Below are 24929 nucleotides of genomic sequence, written 5' to 3' on the forward strand. Positions count from 1 at the left end.
GAAACGTTTGCAAGAATCTCTGCAGTCCTGAAAGAAAAAAATCTGCTTTTAAAATCTTAAAATGTACAGAAACACCTTGAGTTTAGTGAATGAGAGGCGAAAATAAAGAGAAAAACTGGAGCTGCAGCTCAGATTGAAGCGTTTGTTTAATACAGTTTACATACAGGAGGATTTCTTTTGTCTGTTTGCACGAATCGCAGAGAACTTCTGACATTCAAGTCTTCGTCTTCTTTTTTTTTTTTTTTGGTCCTTTCTTTTATTGTGAAATTCTGCAGAAGGACGGGAAAGTCAAAGAGACAAGTTCAACTGAAACGCGTCAATAAATAAGGCATCGGGTAAACGGGTTAAACGGAGAGAGAAGAAAATAAACTCTGAGCTCATGTGAGACTTGGCGGCAAATCAAAGCGTGGCGTTTGACAACATGTTGCCTCAGATCACGTTTCAGACGTTCCGGGGGTCAAAGGTCACGAGTCGCCCGTCACTTCACCCGTCCCAAAAAAAATACAATTAAATAAAATAAGCTTTTTAAAAGTGCATTATCATTCCTTTTAGAACTGTGTGTTTATATATATATGTGTGTGTGTGTATGATCATGTGACCACCTGACCGTTATTCTCGAGGCAATTCGGCCCAAATTGACATTATTCTTCATCAATTCTTCAGACAAAATGTTCATCAGGTCTAAAAAAATAACAGACAAGAACGGGCTGGTCGGTGTTTAACGCCAAACACAGGTGGTCTTAATGATATGGCTGATCAGTGTGTGTGTGTGTATTGTAGGTTTATGAGGCTTCTACTGTTGGAAAATTCAAAAATGAATAAAGAAAATCAGCCACCGTCTGACGACTCGCATGTTTCAACGACTTTTCACCAATAAGTTTACATTTAAATTCATCTAAATAATACAAATAAGCTATTTATCCATGTAAAAACAACAAAAAGAAGATGGTTCAATAAGATTCTTCTCTTGTTGATAAAACATTCTCGGTCTTTAACATCTTTTCACAACATTTCAATGCGTTTAAACAGAATTTTCTTGTTGGTTTTTACAAATTAAAATCGAATTGTTTTTCACCAGAACTAAAAGTTCCTCTGAAACAAATGTCAGTCGGATTTATTCAACTTTTCAAACACGTTTTGTTCAATTTCACTTTACTGACAGCAGAAAATTAAGAACGAGTGTCTGGTTGGCGTCAATTTGAAGAAAAAAAAAAAAAAAAACCCAACCAAAACACTAAATTATATTTAAAGTGATATAAATCACTGGGTAAGCTTCATAATGTTCAGTTGAATTAATAAGTTTAGAGAATTCAGATAAAGCAAAATAATTCTCTTTTAAAGTTTGTTTGACTGAAGAATCTTAAGCAAAAAGTAAAAAAAAAAACAAGTAACTCAGCCTGCTTATTTAAAAAAAGCTAAATAAATCCTCCCAGGCGGTTTGTTTTGTGATTTTTAAGCCTATTTTCAGGATTTAATCATGTTGCTGTTATTTCAGTGACTCGACATCTTTAATGTACCTTTTTTTTTTTTTTGATGATGCTTAAAATAAACGAAAGCTTGAAACAAAACCAGTCTCCAGAGAGGCGAGAGAACTCGGGAATTCCCAGATTCCCACTTTAACGGCAGCGGGAAAAAACCCCCAAAACATGTTAAATTAGTGTCAAACTGCTAAAACGTCGACGTTTGTCATTATTAAGTCAATCACATTGCGTTTAAAGTAGAAATCCTCCTCGTCGGCAAGAGTTTCGTCGGTGAAAACGTTCAAAATAACATCAAATTAAATCAAAAAATCAGAATAAACCGACTCCCAAGATGTTGTCAAGACTTTCTGGGAATTCCCAGTTCAACCGGAACGCACTGGTCGGGAACGGTTCACCTGTGTGTGTGCGTGTGTGTGTGTGTGTGTGTGTGTGTGTGTGAGTGTAGATGTCAAATCGTCCTCACTCCCCCGGCGATGTCGGCGCCACTCGCTCGGCTCCGCCCTACTCCCCCGCCTTGCCGGCGGCGGTGGCGGCGGCGCTCTTGAACTTGACCACCATGACGGTGATGTTGTCGGGGCAACCGCGGTAGAAGGACTGCAGGACGATGCTCTTGGCGCCGAAGTGCGGCTCGTCCAGCCGCTCGCGCACGAAGCGCACCGCCTCCTCGTTGCTGAAGGCGTCCCACAGGCCGTCCGACGCCAGGATCACGAACTCCGGCTGCAGCTTGTCCAGGTCAAAGGTCATGACGTCCGGGTCGGGGATGACCACGTTGAGGTTCTTCAGCGGGAAGTCGCCCAGGGAGCGCGACATGGCGAGGATTCCCTGGACCCTCCAGGAGCCGTTGAAGCTGATGAAGCCCCCTGAGGGCCAAGACGGAACCCGGATTAGAGGTTAGAGGAGGTGTGGACCAGTTTTCTCTCGCTTTTTGCACCAATAAACTGGTCTTTACGTTCAGATCGGACACATTTTCATCATATACGATTATATAATCTGCACCACAACAGAGAAAAACCATTGAGCTTAAAGTCCTACTGAAATGAAAATTCGACCTCCAAAACACTCTGGCTGTTGCTTCTTGGGACATTTTATGCTAACTGCTAATGAGCTAGCGGCTCTCACTAGCGGCTCTCGCTAACTAGGCCAATAATGCACCGTCGGCAAATGTAATCTCATTGCTGGCGCTAGTGGCTGCCTTTAGCTTCTAAATTGCCATTTATATGGTAAATTAAAAAAATATTTTTTTTTTGCAGTTTTGATTGAGACTGAGGTTGATTAACAGATTTTTGCCAAAAAAATTTTTGCCTGATATATTATTGGGTAAAAACAGCCACTAACGCCACCTAAGGGAGTTTAAAAAAAAAATCAAAAATCTGAAGCTGCACAAAAACTAAATATGCTTCAAAGTCAATTACATAACTCATTTCTGACATATTCAAGGCTGTGATACATTTCTTGTCTTTGATCATTTATAATATTGAAAATAGGTGATTTCGTGTTTTTCACCTCCAAAAATCAGTGAACTCATCTTCTACATTGGCGTTTAAAGAGTTAATTAAAAACACAAACATTATATTTGGTAGCCTTGATCAGGACTGAGGTTGATTATCAGATGCAAAAAAAATGTGGCTCCTGAACTAAAATGTGTTTGACGCCCCTAAATCCAATCAATTTGCTTTGATCTGAAACAAACTTTCCAGAAAGAAAATATTCACACATATTGTTTTTCAACCCAAGTGAATTTCTCTTAAGGTCCCTCAAAAAAAAAAAAAACAGTCAAATATTTCTATTAAAATTCAGGCCAAAATGGGCTTTTTGCTCTTTTATTTTTGTGGTGTTAAACCCCCCAGAAAAAAGATCAAAGAGCACAATTTGTCAAAGAATATTACTCAAATTTACTGAAGTTAAACTCAAGGTTTGTGCTTGTTATTAAACATATTTTGTGTTTTAAAGTTTAGTTTTAACTGGGAAAAAAAAAGAAAAAAGGAAAAAAGAGAAAAAACAAAAAATAATAAAAAAACAAAAAAAACATTTTCACCATACATAATCTGCACCACAACATAGAAAATGTTCAATTTAAAGGTTATTATGACGATATGTTTCCAGTCCGATTCTCTAAAGATGAAATTGGAGTAAAAAAAAAAATGTCCCGAGAACAAATGTGTGTTTTTTCCCCCAGAACACACCAGCAGGGGGCAGCAAACAGAGCCCAGTGTGGTGAAGCACCTGCTCTCTTGATCCTCTTGCGTTCTTTCAGCTGGTACGGCTTGTGGTCATGTGACAGCGCCACGGCGTTCCCGTCCTTGTCACACAGGACGCCGCGCGAGTCGCCGACGTTAGCGACGGTGAGCTCGCGGTCAGACAACAGCGCCACCAGGCAGGTAGTTCCTGAAGGGGGGGTAAAGGGGGGGTGGAACCGGAGAAAAGTGACAATAACTCCACAAAAACAAAACCTGATTACAAAACATACCTTATAATAAAATTACACACTATGAGAGTGGAAATCCAGCAGAATCACTTTCTTTACTTAGCGACCACAACAACACAGGTTTGAGTACAAATTGCATCCTACAAACTAAAAAAAACTTATGTAAAAGTAAATTACATGAAATAAAGTCATGATAGAAGCCAAAGTCACAATTATGTTACGGTTGTGTGAGGATTTGTTTGCAAGTTCGACAGAAAAGGGTCAAAATGTAATTAAGAAAAACGTTTTTGACAATAAAAAGGTAAATAAATCACATTAGTGGTTAAAGTAAGAATCAATCAAATATAAAAATCTATTGTATTGTTCAATGAAACGGCGATTATCCAATATATGACATCAAATTGACATTTTGCAAGTTGAAAAGAAAGAAAATCTCATTAAAACACAAGAATTTATTCTATCACAAGTTATTTTACACACACGCGCACACACACACACACACACACACACACACACACACACACACACACACACACACACACACACACACACACACACACACACACCTGACATCAGTGAACGGACTTTTTTATTTTTATTAAATAAAATTTTATCTATTTTTATCTATTTTATCTTTATCATTTATCTTTTTAAATAATTAAAAATTTTAATTAAATTAAATTATTTAAATGTTTTATGTAATGTAATTTCTTTAGAACAAATTTTCATTTAATAACATTTTTTATTTAATTGTTTTCATAAAATTTTCAATAAAAACATTTTAATTTAATTTTCAATTTTTTTCCTTGTTCTCATATCAGCTGGTTCATTTAATTTCTCTCAAATCTGCAACAGAAAATTCCACATTTTAACTTTCTCTCACACACACACGCACGCACGGACACACACACACGTATATGAAGGTATATAGTGAGGTCCTACCGCTCTCCGCCCCCCTCTGACCTGCTTCGTCGTGGTTGGCCGACAGCTTGTCCAGCATCTCTCGGTCCACGGCGAGGATCCGCTGCTCCAGGACGCTGGCGTAGGACGGCGAGGCCTCGCGCTTCTCCCTCTCCAGGGCCTGCAGCTGCTGCCTCAGCGCCTCGGGCAGGTGGGCCTTCACGTAGTCGGCGGCGGCCTGCGACACAAGATGATGATGATGATGATGATGATGTCAGAGGGACGAGATCCACTTACAGGCTGGTCTGATGTCGGGAAACACAAACGTGACGGATACTGAACCCGGCAGGCGTCACTTCTAAAGAATGTGGGAAACTAAGACGACCCCCCCCCCCCCCCCCGGCCAACGTGGCTCTGAAGGGACCTTATTCACCTTTATTCTGAAGGTCTAAGACGCTGCTTTTTAAAAAAAAAAATGTACTCACGTCATGACCAATATGCAGCTTTAATCTGCATTTAATCTGCTTCAATGCAAATTTAAAATCTGTTTTGTTTTTTTAAATTCTCCTCCAAACAGACTTTATTTATCTACTTCCTCCCTCGTGTTCTCGGTCACGGTTACCATGGTCACCTTCAAGAATGACAGTTGGTAAAAAAAAACAAAAAAACGTTGCCATACAAAGCAGATGGGAGAGGCACTTCTAAAGATCTGTGGGCGGCAATTATTGTCGTAAAAACTAATTATATCTTTGAAAAAACAAAAAAACAAATAACAGAGAAATGTTCCATAGCTGGGCACAGAGGGAGTCCTGTAATACCACTTTGTACCACAAGGTGGTGCGGCGAGCATCGTTTCTACGATCTCAGAAAAAGCTTCACGGTTCATAGAAACGCTTAAAAAAAAAAAAAAGTTCCCATACAAAGCAGATGGGAGAGGCACTTCTAAAGATCTGTGGGCGGCAATTATTGTAGTAAAAATTTATTATATCTTTGAAAAACAAAAAAAACAGAAAAGGGAGTCCTGTAATACCACTTTGTGCCACAAGGTGGTACGGTGAGCATTGTTTCTACGATCATGGTTCACAGAAACGCTTAAAAAAAATTAAAAATAAAGAAAAACGATGGGCCACTAGTTGGCGCTGTTTTAGTGGCGCAAGTCACACAAGATAAAATTATATATGACGTTATTGTGACATAATGAATGAATGAAATCCTTCCTGCTTCACGTCTCGTTTCCTTTACGGGCTGCAAGAACTGGACTGTTTATTTATTTATTTAATTAATCATTCATTAAATCCTACTGTGATGAGAGAACTCATCTGAGAATCTTTAGATGGAGTTAAAAGTGGAGCAGCAGATTGTGTTGAATAATGATTCTGCTCCGTTAAAAAAAAAAAACGAAAATAAAAAGGGGGGAACATTTTGAGAGACGGACGCTGCTTCAGTCACTTTTACCTTTAATTCCTGCGTTTCTCACCAGTTTTGTTTGTGTTTGCTGGACTTTGGAAGTTTATATGTTTGTAGACGAGGTGGAAAAGGAGATTAATGTCAGTGTGACCAGAGAGAGAGAGAGAGAGAGAGAGAGAGAGAGAGAGAGAGAGAGAGAGAGAGAGAGAGAGAGAGAGAGAGAGAGAGACAGAGAGAGACAGAGACAAAGAGTGACAGAGAGAGAGAGAGAGTGACAGAGAGAGACAAAGAGTGACAGAGAGAGAGAGAGAGAGAGAGAGAGAGAGAGAGAGAGAGACAGAGAGAGACAGAGACAAAGAGTGACAGAGAGAGAGAGAGAGAGACAGAGAGAGACAGAGAGAGACAGAGACAAAGAGTGACAGAGAGAGAGAGAGAGTGACAGAGAGAGACAGAGAGACAGAAAGAGACAGAGAGAGAGGGACAGAGAGAGAGACAGAGAGAGAGAGAGACAGAGAGAGAGACAGAGAGAGAGGGACAGAGAGAGAGACAGAGAGAGAGTGACAGAGAGAGAGAGAGCGAGAGAGAGACAGAAAGAGACAGAGACAGAGAGAGAGACAGAGAGGGACAGAGAGAGAGAGACAGAGAGAGAGGGACAGAGAATGAGAGAGAGACAGAGACAAAGAGTGACAGAGAGAGAGAGTGACAGAGAGAGAGAGACAGAAAGAAACAGAGAGAGAGGGACAGAGAGAGAGAGAGGGACAGAGAGAGAGACAGAGACAGAGAATGAGAGAGAGACAGAGACAGAGAGAGACAGAGACAGAATGAGAGAGAGACAGAGAGAGACAGAGAGAGACAGAGAGAGAGAGACAGAGACAGAGAGAGAGGGACAGAGAGAGAGGGACAGAGAGAGAGAGACAGAGAGAGGGACAGAGAGAGAGACAGAGACAGAGAATGAGAGAGAGACAGAGACAAAGAGTGACAGAGACAAAGAGTGACAGAGACAAAGAGTGACAGAGAGAGAGAGAGTGACAGAGAGAGAGAGAGACAGAAAGAGACAGAGACAGAGACAGAGAGAGAGAGACAGAGACAAAGAGTGACAGAGACAGAAAGAGAGAGAGTGACAGAGACAGAGACAGAGAGAGAGTGACAGAGACAGAGACAGAGACAGAGAGAGAGAGAGAGAGAAGGGCTGGATAAATATTTGTTTACAGGACACAAATAGACGGGGAAGGTAAACACCCATTATAGGTTTTAAACTTGTTCTCACAGACCCCCTCCCCCCCCCCCCCCAAAAAAAGCAAAAACAAACCGTGACATGGCCTCTTTTTATAGAACTTTTTTTTTTTTTTTTTAAAGTTGTTCACCTCCTCCTCTTGGTCTCGTCGCTCCAGAAACCTCGTATTCAAAGTTCCTTGAGTTTCCCTCCATTAGAATATCAGATCCTAGGAGCTACATTCAGAATCTGCTGTGTCTTGTGTGAGCTGGACTGGCTCCGCCCACACACACGCCCATCTATGAGGAAGAGGGAGGAAGTACTTCCTCTCGTGGCGCCATGTGCCAGAGCAGAGCTGCCTGATTGTGGGAGGAGTCAAAGTGGGGGAGGATCCTACCTTGATTGCGATTGGCTAAAACCCCCGATGACATCATATAGGGTTTGATTTCTGATTGGCTGCTTGGAGCAACACATTTTTTAAAAGAGAGAGAGAGAGGACACACTTTATTCTCATTCCAGGTGTGGAGACGATTCTTACAGCTGGGAAAACTTTTAAAAAGTCAATTCTGGGTAAATATTGGGTAAAATAGAGCCGCAATAACCTTTAGATTTAAAATGTGTAGTTTGTCTCTGTTGCGGTGCCGAGTACACGTGATAGTAAATGTCGATATTTAAGTAAAGAAAAAAAAAAATGGTCAAAAAATGACTCCAACTTTCAACATGAAGTTAATTTTAATGAATCTTTCCGGTGCAAAAATCGACAAATTGTGTCGCTACTCTCCAGGAATGGAGAGAGAGAGAGAGAGAGAGAGAGAGAGAGAGAGAGAGAGAGAGAGAGAGAGAGAGAGCGAGAGAGAGCGAGAGACAGAGAGAAAGACAGAGAGAGACAGAGACACAGAGAGAGAGAGAGACACAGAGATAGAGAGAGAGAGAGAGAGAGAGAGAGAGAGAGAGAGACCGAGAGAGAGACACAGAGACAGAGAGAGAGAGAGAGAGAGACCGAGAGAGAGAGAGAGACACAGAGACAGAGAGAGAGAGAGAGACCGAGAGAGAGAGAGACAGACAGAGAGCGAGACCGAGAGAGAGAGAGAGAGAGAGAGAGAGAGAGAGAGAGAGACCAAGTACACGTGATAGTAAATGTCGATATTTAAGTTAAAAAAAAATTTGGGGTCAAAAAATGACTCCACTTTCAAAATTAAGTTAATTTTAATGAAACTTTGTCGACAAATTGTGTCGCTACTCTCCAGAAATGTATTATTTTTTAATTTTTTTAAAAAGTTTTTATTCATTGTTGGGTCACGAGAAAACTCAACTCAACTTTATTTATAAAGCGCTTTAAGCAGCCGTAGCTGAGACAAAGTGCTGTACGTTGAAATAAAAATATGAGGCAAAATAGAAACATTAAAACAATAAAAAAGTTAAAGCAATAAAAACAATCAGATGGTAAAACAATTTTAAAAAAAAACAAAAACGCTGAGGTAAAAGCCAAAGAATAAAAATGGATTTTAAGACGGTTCCAGGTTCAGATGATGGAAGTGAAAGAAAACGAAGACGGGGAGCCACAGCGGTGACGTCACGGGACAGATGGCGTTCAGGATGGAGGGAGGCATGAGAAAGCAGTGACCCCCACCTCCACCCCCCGACACACACACACACACACACACACACACACACACACACACACACACACACACACACACACACACACACACACACACACACACACACACACACACACACACAGGGGGGATGGAGGATGTTTGAGGAACACACACTGGTGCCAATCACACAGTTTGAACAGGGCCTCATCCTCAGTGTCGCTTTAGTGGTTTGCTCTCCAGTCTCACCGCCTGAAGACCCCTAGTTCGAGTCCAGACACCTTCTATATACGTGTGTGTGTGTGTGTGAGGTCCCCCGCTCCCCCTTACCTCTCCGCCGTGGCCGTCGAATATCCCGAATATGGAGGGGTGGGTCTTGTTGGCGATGTCGGTGAGCACCTCGAAGCGGTCCTCCATGTGGTCCCTGCGGCCCTGGATGGAGTACACGGCCACGTTGTCGCCGCGGAACTCCCAGGTCTTGGAGAACTCGGCGTCCAGCACGCTGAGGCCGCCCAGCCGCTCGTTCTGCATCATCTCCGCCACCTTGCCGCGCACCATCCTCACGGCGTCGCGGCTCGACTTGACGATGGTGCGCACCTCGTCCGTGTGGAAGAAGTAGCTCCACAGCGCGAGGCTGATGCACAGCAGGAACAGCGTCTCGGGCCTCAGGAGGAAGTAGCGCATGATGCGACCCAGGAGAGACAAGAGCGTCATTGTGTCTCCTATCATCACACGCAACTAAGAATTAAAGGGAGAAAAAAAACCCAAAAACCAAAACAAAACGGGGGAAAAAAACAAAAACACTACGTCTTCTCGATTCACTCCATCCGCCCGGTGGGGGGGAGGACAGGAGGGGAGGGGAGGGGGGGGAGGGAGGAACTGTGGAGAAGCGGGATGAGCGCACGTCGAGAAGCCGAGGCGCTTTTTACGCACTGCGCGCGTCTGGACACAAAGACCGACAGCGGGCCGGGCCGGGCCCCCCCTCCCCCCGCGACGTCTCCGTCCCCCCCCCCCCCCCCCCCTCCCACCCACCTACCCTACCACCCGTCCCCCACCTCACCCCTACCCGACCCTACCCTCCGCCCCGGTCCTCTCCGAGCAGCTGCAGGACGCCTCTCCGGCTTTTAGCCCATCCTAGACCGGCGGATGTCTCCGGTTGGACCCACCCCGGACAGAGACACACTGACTGGGGGGGGTGGAAGTGGGTGGGTGAGGGGGGGGGGGGGGGGGTTGACCTGAAGGTGTCCTCCTCTGTCTCCTCTCGCGACCCCGTTTCTTCTTCCGTCCGACGCGAGTCGCTCGAGCTCCGCATCAACGTTACGTTTCCCCCCCCACACACACACACGAGCCTCCGTTCCGTCGCGTCACGTGACCAGGCGAGACACCGGAAGCTGGACGTCTGGCTCAGTGGACGAATAAAAACGTGCGTTTAAGGCGCGTAGAGAGGGAGCTTTATTGTGGTGGTCTCAACCGGAAGTGATTGTAGTACGAGAGGGGAACTTGAAAATGAGGGGTTTTTTTTGTGGGGGAACGGCGCAGCTGCAAACAAACCCCCCCCCCCCCCCAAAAAAAAAACGTCATCCAGCTTTTAATACTTTTGTTTAAAACTTTTCTCTCTGCGCGTGACGTCGACGTCACATCTTCCACTGAGCGAGTCAAAACGCGAGGACAAACAAGACAAACAAAGCTGGAATAAACAACAACATGGCTTCATACTGCAGAGCAAATAATAGGAATGTCTTTGTGTTGATTAATACAGAAATCAAATGCGCCATCTGGTGGTGGAGTGAGGTATTACACCGGAATCCTGCTGGGGAAACAAAACACAAATCAACAACAAACAAAGAAGAAGAAAGTAATTCTACTAATTTCAAATGAAATAGCATGTAGGTAAATTATATAATGTACGCTCAATACAAACATATACACACAAATACACATGTATAGAATTCAACGAGCCAAACAAATGAATCCAAGGTCGAAAGTTATTTTGGACTTCTTTAATATTTTCAATTTGCTTGAAATTATATTTGTTTACAAAACGTGAATTACTTGAAAAAAAACCCACATTTATTTCTTGATCCTAAAAATGTGTTCATATGTTTGTGAATGTGGTGAAATTAGTTACTTATGACTAATCACAATGTCTTAGTATAAACTCTTTCTTTCTTTTTTGCTCATTTTACCCTTTTTTAAATTTTAAATCTTTCTTTCTTGATTTTTTTGATCTTTTTAAAGAAAGGAGCTCATTTTTGTAATAAAATTTGTTTTTTTTCCTTTGTTTTTTGCTCCTTTTAGCCTGTTTTTAAATTTCTTTCTTTTTTGATCCTTTTAAAGAAAGGAGCTCATTTTTTAATTTTTTAAATTATTTTCTTTTTCCTTCTTTTTTGCTCCTTTTCTCTCCTGTTTTTCTTTTTTCTTCTTTTTTGCTCCTTTTACGCCTTTTTTTTTTTTTTTTTTTTACCATTTTTCTCTTTTGCTCCGTTTTTCTTTCGTTTTTGCTCCTTTTATGACTTTTTTTTCATTTTTTCTTCTTTCCATTCCCCCTCTTTTTCTCCCTTTTTAAAAATCCTTTAACTTTTCTTTCTTCCCCCTTTCTTTAAAGTTTAAAATATTTGTCTTTAAAAATGGGGAAAAAGAGGAAAAAAATAAGGAAAAACCTTTTAGCTTTTCCTTATTTTTTCCTCTTTTTACCCAAAATATTTCTTTTCTTTTTTCTTTCTTTCCCCAATTTAGCTTTTATCCTTATTTTGATTATTTCGACTTCTCTTTTGTGTGTTTGTTTGTTTGTTTTGACGACATCACCGTCCTCCACCTTGAAGAAAAGCGTCTGAACCTCCGTCCAGAGTTTGTTAGTTTCCGTCGGCGTCGGGTTCCGCGGATCAAGGAGGAGAACGTTCGGATCAGTGTTCCAAGACGACGGCGCTTTGATCCCGCCGGATCCCTTTACCTTGGCTTTGATGCTCTGCCAGGCGTCGCCGCGGCGACCGGGCGGCTCTCCCGCCAGACCGCCGGCGACCGAGGAGACGTGGACCCGGGTGTCTGAACACACGCCGCGCGTCAGTCGGGTCTTTGAAACCTCAGACGCTGTTTTGGGTACGACGCCGCCGTGTTTCAACGTCGCGGCGCCGGTTTCCCGAGCGCCGGTCGGAGTCGGATCTCGTGTCGCCGAGAATAACGTCTGGGTTTGTTCGCGACCCGCTTCGCCTCCCGCCCCTCGGGAGTCACGTAATCCGCCGGCCCCCCTCCCCCGCTGCGTCCCTTTTGTCCACGCCGCTAGCTTCAAGGCGCGGGAGTCGGATAAAAGGACGGGACGTCGGCGGCGTCCCGGCGTTGAGGAATGAAGCTTGGGCAGCGTTTCCATCAGCAGGCGCCGCCGTCGCATCCCGCCCGCCCCGACCAGCAGAAGTGACCGCCGCGCCGCGTCTCGTCTCCGACCCTTGCGGCCCCCCGCCCGCCATGCCGTCGCCGCGGGCCGTCGTCCTCGCCGCCGCCGCCCTGGTGGCCCTGATGGCGGCGCTGACCGCCGCCGGCGCCAGAACCACCCGCTGGCCCCGGCCGCAGAGCACCAAGAAGCCCCCCCGGGCCGGAGGAGGAGGCGGGGGTGGACGCACCACCACCACCACCACCACCACCAGCACCGCCCCCCCCTCCAGCAGCGTCCACACGGACGAGACCACGGAGGTGATGGACGCCTACACCCTGTCCCCCGGCGGCGCCGCCACCTCCCCCGGCGACTCCTACTCCACCGAGTTCCACGCCGGCGGCGCGGCGCCGCCGCCCGGGGGCGCCCACGGGAACTTCACGCTGGACTACAACGAGTGTTTCTTCAACTTCTGCGAGTGCTGCCCCCCCGAGAGGGGCCCGGCGGGGCCGGCGGGGGAGCCGGGCCCCCCGGGGCCGGCCGGAGAGAAGGGCCCGCAGGGTAACGGCGTCTTTTCCACCTCCGGCATCTGTGTTCAAAGTCAAGCTTTGTTGACTTTTTATCCCCTCTTGTCTGCGTTCAGGTCTTCCAGGAGGGAAGGGCGACGCGGGGCCCGGAGGCCCCCCCGGACCGGCGGGACCCCCTGGAGACAAGGGCCTCGACGGAGATTCAGGTACACCGGGGGGGCCCTTCGCCGTCTCACGAAAACGCCGTTCCTTCTAGACGTCCTTTTCTATGTCTCATTGATCGAAACTGCTGCAGGTGGAAAAGGAGATCCGGGACCCGCGGGGGGCCCCGGAGCCCCCGGGATCCCCGGGAAACCCGGGGAAAAGGGTGGGTACTTTTCTCCAGTCGTTTTTTTTTTTTTTTCAATCCAATGTTTGTCAGGATTCTTAACGTCTCTCCTCTCTCCAGGTGACCCGGGCCCGAGAGGAGAGAAAGGTGAACGGGGCTTCGGGGGCCTGAAAGGAGACCCGGGAGGAAGAGGAGAGCCGGGCCCCAACGGGACGAAGGGGAACCCGGGGCGGGAGGGGCCGGCGGGGCCCCCGGGGGTCGCCGGGACCAAGGGTCAGAAGGGCGAACAGGGACTGACCGGCGAGTGTTCCCCGGGCGAGAAAGGCGAGCGAGGCGACGCGGGCGAGCGGGGGCCCCCGGGCCCCAGAGGGGAGGGCGGCCCCGCGGGCGCCAACGGAACCGACGGGGCCGCGGGGCCCCGGGGGGAGCCGGGCGCCCTGGGGGGGAAGGGGGACGGCGGGTCGAGGGGCGCGCCGGGCCCGCCGGGGGGGCGGGGCCCGGCCGGGGCGCGCGGGGAGAGGGGCCCCAAAGGCGGGCGCGGCCCCCGGGGCGCCCGGGGCCCGCGGGGGGAGGGGGCGGAGCCGGTGCGCTCGGCGTTCAGCGTGGGCCTGTTCCCCAGCCGCTCCTTCCCGCCGCCCGGCCTCCCCGTCAAGTTCGACAAGGTGTTCTACAACGGCGAGGGCCACTGGGACGCCGCGCTCAGCAAGTTCAACGCCAGCGTGCCCGGCGTCTACCTGTTCAGCTACCACATCACGGTGCGCAACCGGCCCGTGCGCGCCGCCCTGGTGGTGAACGGCGTGCGGCGGCTGCGCACGCGGGACTCGCTGTACGGCCAGGACATCGACCAGGCGTCCGGCCTGGCGCTGCTGCCGCTCGCCGGCGGCGACCAGGTGTGGCTGGAGACGCTGAGGGACTGGAACGGCGTGTACTCCAGCGGCGAGGACGACAGCACCTTCTCCGGCTTCCTGCTCTACCCGGACCCGCCCGGCAAGCCGCCGGTGGCGGCGGCGGCGCCGGCGGAGAACCTGTGACCGTGACCTTCGTAGACGCCGCGCCAGCCGCCCGGAGACGGACGAGGCAGTTTTTAGTTCTTTGCATTAAAAAAAAAAATCGATCTGCTCGAAATAAAATGACCCTCTTGAGTTTTATGTTCGTAGAAAAAGAGGAATAAAGTCATTTGCGTAGCATCCGCGGTCTAAACCTTTATTGAACACGTGTAAAACAGAAACGTACAATTAGCAACTCTTAACAACATGCTTCCCCTGAACCGTTTGCTATAATCATTGCCTTAAATGAAATACATTTACTTTACGCAACAATGAAACTTAAACATTGAAATCACCTTGTGGTAAAACCTGTTTGTACTAAAACGCAACAGCACCCTCTAGTGGTGAGAAAATGACTCTCACACGAAGCAGATAAACACGAGGTCTGTAAAATGAAAGAAACATACATTTCAGAAACATTTAACAAACTCAATACGAACCTTGTCTTCTTATAAACTTATTAATGTGATCGCCGATAAACTTCTCCTTGAATTAAATTCTTTACCTTTACAAGAATCCAGAGACGTCGGCGGCGTTTCCTTCTGTTTGCGACAGTCACTTCCGACTTACGGCAATTGCAAGTCATTTCAAAATAAAAGCATACATAATATACTGTCATTCAAACTTAAAATAAACTCAAAAATTGCACAATGAACATAACTCAAGTTCATTTACTATTTTGGACATGATTTGTTCATTGCAATTAGAATGAAGGGACGATGTAATGGCGATTTATTGCCACCAGAGGGCGCCAGAGGCTCAGGATTTGCAGCAGAGCTGTGACGGTGGAGACGACGCTCCTGGTGTTGCAGGACTGAGGAAGTCGAGCTTCGACCGTTTCTTCATTCCAACCTGAAGGAAAACGTCTTAAATGCACAAACTCAGATCAAAGGTTAATAATTGAACTTGGAATTTGGAGGCAAATATTGTAGAGATTCTTGCAGAATCTTGTGCACTTCATTCCTATAACGTCTTTGTCTTTGCAGTTTGGTTTTTCTTAATGTGACTCAAACGTATTGAGCACAAAAAAAAAAAAAAAAACAGAAGCAGGAGCACAAAACCTTCCGTTTCCGCCAAGATTGAAACCAATCCTGTGAGAAATCGACATTTATTTCAAAGTAAAATCACATGAGCCGATAAAAAGCAAAGCAAAACAACAACAACAACAACACCTAATTGGTATCACACACATCCACAGCAGATGAGCTGCACTGGGACGAGGCAGGGGGAGAAGAAGAAGAAGAAAGAAAAAAAAAAGAAAAAAGCCTCTGCAGTACAGCGAAATGCGCCATAAATTACAAGCCGGGCCTCCAAGACTGTACAAAGAAAAATCACTGTGACTTTTACGGATGCTATATCTCATTAGACTCCAAACCTCTCCGCAGATTAACCCCGTGATAATAACTCATTTTCCTTTCACACACCGGCAATCCATTTGCAAGACGAACTGCCTTCGCTGTTTATTATTACGCCGAACGGCTCCGAGACGTTTTTACAAGGAGGAGATATTTATTTAATACGGAGAAGGAGAGGAGCTGCTTCTATAGTGCTACGATGATTATGGATTCCACAACAGTGACGTTTTGATAAATATCTCTGTTTTTAATGTCAATGTTCATCTATGTTCATCCTCTTCATTTCAAAATCCTAGAAATCTGTTTAATTCAAGCCGTTCTTCAAGATGCTTCCAGTCACCGTTGTGCCTCAACGTCTCTACGTGTCTTTTGTTTACAAATAAGAATAAACAGGATGTAGATTCTAATACTACATGAGTGAATCAGGACACGGTAAAGTGACGAACACAAATTAGGAAATGTTTCATATTTCCACCTAAACAAACATTTTTTTTGTTCCATGAATTATGCAAATTATTTTTGTCATACCTGAGGTCAAAAAATTGTTTATTCTAGCGAGTTCATTCTAAAGAAATCACTACAGTTATGAAATACTTTGAGGTAATGTATATATTTTATTACTTAATGATGCCCAGAGTCTGTTTTGTTCTTTAAAAATTAACAAAATGAATAAAATAAAATAAAATAAAATAAAATAAATAAAATAAATAAAATAAATAAAATAAATAAAATAAATAAAATAAATAAAATAAATAAAAATAAATCAAATAAATCAAATAAATCAAATCAAATCAAGTCAAATCAAATATTATTTCAATTGCAATTTTAAAACTATTTTCAGAGGACTAAAATATGTGTGCAGCATTGTTCAATAAACGTAACAATAATAATAATAATAATAATAATAATAATAATAATAATTATAATTATAATTATGAATAATAATTCACTTTGATGCTCAAACTGTTGCAAAAAGTTTCTGTTTTTTATGCTGCAAATACCAAATTTTAATGACGGGAAGACTAATTAAAGGTCGAGTAATTGAGAAAATTCATAATTAATATTTAATAGAAAGAATGAGACCTGTTGGGGAGGGGGGAGGGGGGGAGTGGGGGGAGGGGGGGGGGTCCATCGACCGGTGGAAGTCAAACTTCCACCTGCTTCGTGTGTGTATGTGTGTGTGTGTGTGTGTGTGTGTGTGTGTGTGCGCGCGTGTGTGTGTAAAAACAAAAATGCTATTTTGCTTGTTTGTTTATAGGCCTATCTGTGTATATGTGTGTCCGTGCGTTTATGCATTTCATTTATTTATTTATTTTCTACGACACTCTGTGTGTGCGCGTGTGTGTGTGTGCGAGTGTGTGTGTGTGTGTGTGAAAATATAAATAACTACCTTGGCTGCGTGTGCAGTGTAATCTGCTCCCAGCAGGCCGGATTCCCACTGTGAGAAAGACAGTATATTGTTCCTGCAGCAGCACAGATAACAACTCATTAGCATACTGAATCGTTTGGCTGCAAGAGCCACTCTGCCACCCATCTGCAGCGAGCTGATAAACACACACACACACACACACACACACACACACACACACCCTTCCAGCCCCTCCTCTGCTCTCTCTCTCTCTCTCTCTCTCTGTTCGTCTCCTTTGTGACTCGCCGTCGTTCTGGAGAGTCAGGTAAACGTTTGGCAGGCGGGAACCCGTGGAGCGGCGCTCCGCCGGCGTCCGGGGCGCCGCTGGAGGAGGAGAAGGTCCCCCCCCCCCCCTCACCCCTCCACCCTCCACCCCTCCACCCCCCATCACCACCACCCCTCCCCACCCCGAACGCCTGGAGGCCTCTGATGCTCCCTGGAAGCAATTATGGCGCCTTCAGAACGGCGGCGGAGAGCCGATCGTGTTCCGCCGCCGCCGTCCGCGGTGGAGAGCAGAGTCAACGACATGAGGGCTTCTACAAATTAAAACACAACTTTTATTTTCTTGGGAGGGGGGGGGGGGTCGGTGTGCTGGTTTCACCACGCCTATACAGACACAGCAGTGAGGTGCGTTAGGTGGGAGGGGAGGGGGGGGGGGGTTGGGGGAGGGGGGGCGGGGGGCACAGCACTTTCACAATGGCAGGATATCCTGCAGGTCACGGAGCCGCGCTGACCTCTGCCAGGAAGTCGTCACTCGCATGGCAGGAAGTGAGGGATTCCAGCGCTCCGTCGGAGGAGTTTCTCCTGGATTTTCACCCCCCCCCCCCCCCCCTCCATGCCCCTCCCCCCCCCCCCCTCCGTGCCGGGGCGGCTGGGAAACGGTCACGTGGCGAAGCTTTGCGTCAAGTTTGGTTTCTAAACGGCAGAGGAGAGTCGAACGTGAAGCTCAACGGTTCGGTTTTGATGTTCGAACTGGAAGCAATTTACAGGTGAAGATAAAAATCAAAACGTGAGTTTGAACCCAAACGACTCGAACGGAGTCGAGGAATCGGCTTGAATTGATTAGGAACCGAAATCAGTCGATTGAAATGGGAATAATGTGCAGTCGAATAAACGTTAAAAGCGATGTGATTATGTCAATAAGTGAAATAATTGTGTATCTAGAAAGGAGAAGAATTGAAATCGTGAAATCGTCTTGAATTAATACAAATTAACCCCAGTTCATTTTAATTTGAAGAATCTAATATTAAAATGAAACTCGACCACATTAGGCGAATAACCGCTATAATGCTTAAATCAATATAACGGCGTAAACGTTATTAAAAGTTTAAATCAATCGACTTGAGATGTTCTTAACCGAAAAGCAGTCAACAGATCAGTTAAATAGTTAAATAAGCGTTCGCTTGAATTTGACTTGAAGTGGATCTAATTTGACTCTATTGAACTTAATTAACCGAATTAAACTGAAACTGGGATGAAGTGAGCAGAGAATTTAATTTAGATCAAATATAATGAACTGAAAAGATGAATCCCAAAGTTGAAATACATAAAACGAGCTGCCCTGAATCGAACTACGAAATAAAAAGGGGAAAGACGTGGTAAATCCTCGTTGAAACGATCGGAGGTGATTCGATGTGAGTGAGACTCAAATATACAAGACTTTTCCTCTTCGTTTTATTCAGGAGTTTGTTTGTTTTTTTGTATAAAATTCATCAATTTAAACATTGGATATATTCATTAGATACAACTATCATACAAACAAGTATGTCATTAACCAAACGTACAATGTCCCTTTTAACTGCGAGTCGTAAAATACCAAAGGTACCAATGTTGGGCTCCGGCTGAGTCCTGCTGGTGTTCTGATGATATTCACACTGTGTGTGTGTGTGTGTGTGTGTGTGTGTGTGTGTGTGTGTGTGTGTGTGTGTGTGTGTGTGTGTGTGTGTGTACAATGCTGCAATGAAGGGATTTATTTGTGTACCTTACTAAACTACAACTGCATTACAGTTTAAAAAAAAAAAAAGAAAAAGCAAAAGAAAAAGAAACAGAAACAGAAAAGACACGGAAACATTCATATCAGAAGAGGGACTGCGTTCAAGGATTTCATTGTACACTTTTCTTCTCCTCCTCCTTCTTCTTCTTCTCCTTCTTTCTCGTCAAAAGAACACACTGCATGTCTTTGTACCTCCGCAGCAAAATTTCAAAATAAGACAGATGGCGTCCAACAGAAGCACCCGGTACCACTGGAGGTCGTCTTCAGTCGACCTGCTCCCCCCCTACCCCCCCCCCCCCTCCCTTTTTTTTACCCCACCCCCCCCCGGAACATCCCCGCAAAGGGTACGTCTGAAAAAACGCCCCGTGATTGTTGTTGTTGTTGTTGTTGTTTTAACACGGTCCGCTGGAAATATAATACTTATTTACAATACATACGTAACTGCATGGGTACGATCAGAGTCCCAGTCTCTGGGAGGGGGGGGGGATTTTTTTTTTGCTGATGACTGTCTTTTATAACGTCGAGAAAAAAAACCCTCAAAAAATGATCTACCGGGCACTTTGTTGTTCCGATCCGTGAGATTCTCGATTGAATAATCTTCGACTATTATTGTTTATTTGTTTTTCTATCGGGTCTTTTTTTTTTTTTGTGTGTTTTTCAGTCTTTGGAACTTTCGCAGGAAGTTATAATCCGCCGTTCAGTCGGAGACGTGAGACATGCAGAATTTACAAAGTCTTTTTTTTTTTCGTTGGACGGAATTCAGACAGTCTGTTTGCGGAGACGGCGGCGGCGAGGGGGGGGGGGGCTCGAGCCCCCCCCCCCCCTTGCCGACGGCGTATGGGGGGGGGGGGCTCGTCGTCCTCGCCGCCGCCGCCGTCTCTCCGCCAAACCAGTCCCCCGGTTCCTCTCTTAGTTCCTCCCGTTCGGTCGCCGCCCTCGTCTTCGTTCGACATCGGCATCATCGCCGGCCGGAGCCGTCCAGCGGGCGCCCGTTGCGCCGTAGGTCCCTGGACGCCAGGTGCAGCGGCGGGGGGCCGCGCGACGCCGCCAGAGGAGTCCTCGGCGCCGGGGGCGAGGAGTCCTGGTCCTCGGCGAAGCTCTCGGGGCTGCCCTCGCCGTCGCCGTCGGGGAGACTCCCGCAGCTGGAGCCCGGCGACATCGTCTCCAGGAGGTCATCCCGGGCCAAGCCCGCCACCGTGTCCTGATGGTGGTGGGGCCCCCCCTGGGTACCCCCGTCGTGGGCCGCCACCCCGACCAGCAGCCCGGCGTCCACGTCGGTGCCGCCGTTGCCGTTCCTGCCGCCGTCCCTGCCGCCGCCGCCGCCGCCGCCGTCCTGGTCCTCCAGGAGGTTGGACAGGAAGCTGATGTACTTCATGGCGAGCCGCAGGATCTCGTTCTTGCTCAGCTTCTTGTCCGGCGGGTGGGTGGGGATGAGCTTGCGCAGCTCGGCGAAGGCGCCGTTCACGTTCTGCTGCCGCCAGCGCTCGCGGCTGTTGGTGAAGATGCGTCGCACGATCTTCGGCTGGCCGGCTGGAGGAGGAGGAGGAGGAGGAGGAGGAGGAGGAGGAAGAGGAGGAGGAGGAGGAGAGAGAGCAGAGTTGGCGTGGAGACAAAGGAACGACCGAGACACTCAAACTTGCCATTGGAACAGAGAATGTAGTTGGTGGAAGAGCGAAAGTGCGAAACTCGGAGTGACTCGGGTGCGCCGACGGGACGATTCTGTTTTTTTATGGGGGGGTGTTTTTTAACGTTAAAAGGTTGAAGCTACGTCGTCGTCGTCGTCCGAACCGATGGTGGGTTTTGAGGGAGTGACGGAACGAGAGTTCGGGATGCCGAACCCTGGCAGGGGTTGGGAAAAACCCATGTAACGTTCTTTGTACTTTCTAAAAAAGAAAAAAAAACCCGGTACTTTTGCGTATTTAAAACGCAACGCTGCAGGTATAGCCGCATCTTCCCCCCCCCCCCCCACCCCCCCCCCCCCCCCCCCCCCAACAATACTGTCTTCTGGGCTATTGTTGCCCTTGGAACACACCCAGTCTATCTTAATCCTTCAGCCCACTCTGCAGTAAAAACCTTGGCATGGAGGCAGCGCCCCCCCCACCGCCCACCCTCCACCCCTCCATCCCTCCATCCCTCCACCCTCCATCCCTCCATCCCTCCATCCCTCCACCCTCCATCCCTCCATCCCTCCACCCCTCCATCCCTCCACCCCTCCATCCCTCCATGGCAGCGAGTGGAAAAAGGACGTTTCGAATAAAACAAACCAAAATCCGTCGGGCAGCACGCGTTTACGTGAATCGTGACGGATTCGGGGGTTAAAATGAAAGAACTCCTGGATTTCATTTGACTGTTAATTTTTTTGTTTGTTCGTCAAAAAAAACCCAAACATCTCCTGTGAAACTCAGATTACAGAGATTCATGTCAGTGGATGGATGGTAATGGGGGATGAGGAAGTGGGGGTGGAGGTGAGGGGGTGTGGTGGGTGGTGGTGGGTGGGTGGGTGGGGGGGGGGTGTCAGGGAACTACATTGGCGGAAGGAGGACACAGCAGAAGTGCGTCTTACCATACTTATAAAGATCTAAAATGCGCCTACCCTCGTCGAGTTCAACCTCATAAGGCGCCGGGCGGCGCTTTACCCTGTTGCTGGGGTACATGCTGTACTGCTCCGACTCCCCTCCGAGACTACAGCCGCACACAGAACACAGGAGAGGAACACACACACATGAGAGCGATGTTGCATTTTTTCTGCCTTACAACTTGCACCACGCACACACATGCGCACACGCACGCACGCACACACACACACACACGCACTTCTCTATCTCGTATAATAAAAAATTGCGCTGCAATAACTTTCTCGAGGGGATTTTCTTTTTTTTTCTTTCTTTTTTTTTTCTTTTCGGATTCTAATCCGTCCGCTACCTGTTGATGGCGGCGAGAGGCTGCGCCAGGTTGTAGAGCATCGCCCGCGCCGGGACAGGGAACGCGTTGGGACTCAGCTGGACCATTCGAGCGTCGTCTCGTTGCGGCGGCGGCAGCGGCGGCGGTGGCGGTGGCGGCGGCGGCGGGGGTCTGCGAAGTTCCGTGATCGGCACCAAATGGTTCCCGGTCCGCTGCTCGAGCGCCTTTATAGCGTCCCTCCTGGAGAGCTCGATCACCGGCACTTCCCTTTTCAGGTCAAGGGCGTCGCGAGAGGCAGTTTCCTTGGCAACCCCGTTGGTGATGATGCTGATGCTGGTCCCGTTGCTCGAGTTCTGCAGAGGAACGTCATCCGTCTCCTCGCCCGCCTTGTACCTCCCTCTTCTCTCGTCCTCTTCCTCCTCCTCCTCCTCCTCCTCCTCCTCCTCTTCCTCCTCCTCCTCCTCTTCCTCCTCCTCCTCCTCCTCCTCCTCCTCCTCCTCCTCCCTCTCCTCCTTCGGCTCCCCGTTCCGTCTGGAGAGGAGGAAGGAGTCCTCCCGCTTTCCAGGACCGGACCCGGCGTCGGGACTTCCAGGACAAAGATCCTGCTGCCGCTTTTCCATCATTTTCGCACCGTCTCACCCACAACGCGCTACAGCCCCTGAATAAAATGGCACATTAAATCAGAGTTAAGGGAAGATGATGTGCCGCTGCAACCACGCATCTGTTGTCTCCGCAAGCCACCGGGAAATTACCGATTCTCCGTGACGACTATTATCGAGAATTAACGATATTTACAGCGACCATAATTACGCGCATCCAAATTGAGCAATTAGTGGCTTGTCATATTAGATGTTTTTTATTATTATTAATTCTGTGTATTTCAGAATGATATATGTTTCCCCACACGATAGGACTTCATTTCCATGTCCTTCATATTCACTGTTCTCGTTCGTTGTGTAATTCGGAATATTATTGAAGGCATGGCAACGGCGTTAAAATAATCGGTGCATTTCTTTTTAGATAACATAAACACGAGAGTTGATCATATTTTTAAGCGTTACCTTACCTTTAAAGGGACATTTCCCACCACCTATAATGTGTGTGCATGTTGTCTTTTCTTTGGCCTTCGTTCAGTTCAGGAAGCGTCACGACGCGAACGCGCTATTTGCACATTACAACCAATTAAAAAAAGCAAAACAACAAAACAAACTCGTCATTCTGTCTGATGTCTGAGGGTTGAACTATATTACGTATAAAGGAGCAATGAAGAGAGCTAATGATGGCCACCCTTAGTCCAAAAATGTAAAAAAAAACAACCAAAAACCAGAAAATCCACAAAAAACGTCGTGGGGAAAAAAAAAAAAAAAAACCGCAAATCGGATTTTAATCCCCGCAGAAGAGAAGGTATGGCTCGAGGAACTATTTGTTTTTTTTTTATCGCGATGAAGGCCTCGGCGCTGCTGGAGTTGAAGGCGACCGCTGGAGAAGGCTACTGTATTTTTTATCTTTGTTTTTTTTTATTCTTGTCTGTTTAATTGAATAAACGTTTCGGGTGAAAATGATCAGAATCCAAGAGCTCAGAACGCGCCGATCAAACGCGTCCCCCTTTTGGAATTTGTGTGGAGAAAAAAAATCTCCCAATATTAGGCCTCAACGCATCCGTTGTGACATTCCGCAGCCGATCACACAATGGCAGGAGGACATATAGGCTAAACACCCCGCGCGCACGGAAAAAAAAAAGAAAAAACGCGGACGACGTCGATCCTTTATTATTTTTTTTTATTCATTTTTTTTTTTTAATCATTTTATTTAATGGAGCGACAAACGCGCGGGTTGAAATGTAGAGATGTATTTTTTTTTCTGTACTCACCGTTCCTGCCGTGTTGTTGATGTTACTGTGTAAGTGGAGCCATTTTGTGAGTGGGTCATCCATGTCTGAGCGTTTTCTTTTTTTTTTTTTCCTCTCTCTACCCGTTGTGGAGCAGTGTGTGTGTGTGTGTGTGTGTGTGTGTGTGTGTGTGTGTGTGTGTGTGTGTTATTCCTCGCCGCATCCAGCGCGCGCTCCCTCAGCACGGGGAGCGGAACAACCAGGCCGCAATGTGGCCGAGTGAGATAAGCGCGCGGCGGCGGCCTCTTCATTCCCGATAAGCCCCCTAAACCCATTATTTATGAAATGATTCATTATTATTTGGCTGTCGTGGGCTATATAGTCTTGTGGAGGGCAAAGCATTAAAAAAAAAAAAAAAAAAAAAAAAAAAAAAAAGCAAACAGGCAGCCTGTTATAACGACGTGCGGTGGTTTACTGTAGCCTGGCTCTGGTTCAGGTGCTGTCATATTATTTTTTATTTTTTTATTGATGAAAGAAACAAACAAAAAAAAAGCTCAGGTTAAGCTTTTGACCTATTTATATTTTACACTAAAGCCTTTTTTCCTTCTAAGCTGGTTTATCCTGCAATGAGATAACTAATGATAACGGAGGATTTTTTTTCTTTTTTTTAACTGATTATTTTAATATTTGGGAAAAAAAAAAAAAAAAAAAAGGGTGTAATCAACATCTTTTCCCTTCGCCTGAAGGATGGACGCGCTGCTGATACAATACCGAGGGGTTGTCTAATTATACCTTAATTGAATGCGACACCGTTTTTTCTTTTTTTTTTCTTTTTTCTTTTCTCCATCGGTAGATAAACGGGAAAATAAGAAACGAGCCTTTTTGTGTGCGATTGTTCTCGCTGGCCTGGCGGTTCCCTGAGGTCCACCAGAGAGGGGTGGGTGTGGGTGGGGAGGGGAGGGGGGGGGGGGGGGGGGGGTAGCGACTTGTGGCTCCGGGAGATAAAAAGGTATCTGCTTCTGGCCGCATCAGATAAAGAGGCTGAGCATCAACGGTGACACGCGTATCAGGAACCGTCCAGGGCGGCAGCAGGTACATCCTAATAACTGGGGTGGTTTTCTTTTAACGTCCTCCTCCTTCTTCCATCATCATCAA

At 46.8% G+C, this 24929-nt stretch overlaps 4 protein-coding genes across 6 annotated transcripts in view; 1 reads left to right on the plus strand and 3 right to left on the minus strand.

The window, feature by feature from the left end:
• The window catches only part of LOC308135371 (uncharacterized protein), a 432222-nt gene that overhangs the window by 72306 nt on the left and 334987 nt on the right, over window positions 1–24929 (minus strand). The window lies entirely within an intron of this gene.
• On the minus strand, window positions 129–10060 carry ppm1la (protein phosphatase, Mg2+/Mn2+ dependent, 1La). 2 transcript variants are annotated; one of them, XM_080503241.1, is made up of 4 exons: window positions 9355–10060; window positions 4870–5044; window positions 3705–3866; window positions 129–2341 (listed from the first exon to the last, which is right to left on the minus strand). In XM_080503241.1, exons 1-4 carry the CDS (start codon window positions 9751–9753, stop codon window positions 1983–1985), a joined length of 1095 nt encoding a protein of 364 aa, XP_080359367.1. In that variant the 5' UTR covers window positions 9754–10060; the 3' UTR covers window positions 129–1982. The 2 variants fall into 2 exon arrangements, with proteins under 2 accessions (XP_080359367.1, XP_080359366.1); XM_080503240.1 differs by having other exon boundaries at window positions 4849–5044; window positions 9355–10058.
• Window positions 12484–14274, plus strand: otol1a (otolin 1a; the record flags this gene model as incomplete). Its single annotated transcript, XM_080502946.1, has 4 exons — window positions 12484–12949; window positions 13032–13121; window positions 13211–13282; window positions 13364–14274. The coding sequence occupies 4 exons, from the start codon at window positions 12484–12486 to the stop codon at window positions 14272–14274; spliced, it is 1539 nt and encodes a 512-aa protein (XP_080359072.1).
• Window positions 19933–23931, minus strand: LOC308135492 (T-cell acute lymphocytic leukemia protein 1-like). The gene is made up of 4 exons (XM_080503513.1): window positions 23817–23931; window positions 21968–22604; window positions 21639–21727; window positions 19933–20575 (listed from the first exon to the last, which is right to left on the minus strand). Exons 2-4 carry the CDS (start codon window positions 22567–22569, stop codon window positions 20004–20006), a joined length of 1263 nt encoding a protein of 420 aa, XP_080359639.1. The 5' UTR covers window positions 22570–22604; window positions 23817–23931; the 3' UTR covers window positions 19933–20003.

Source organism: Blennius ocellaris (genome assembly GCF_963422515.1).
Source record: "Blennius ocellaris genome assembly, chromosome: 10".
Lineage (NCBI taxonomy): Eukaryota > Metazoa > Chordata > Actinopteri > Blenniiformes > Blenniidae > Blennius > Blennius ocellaris.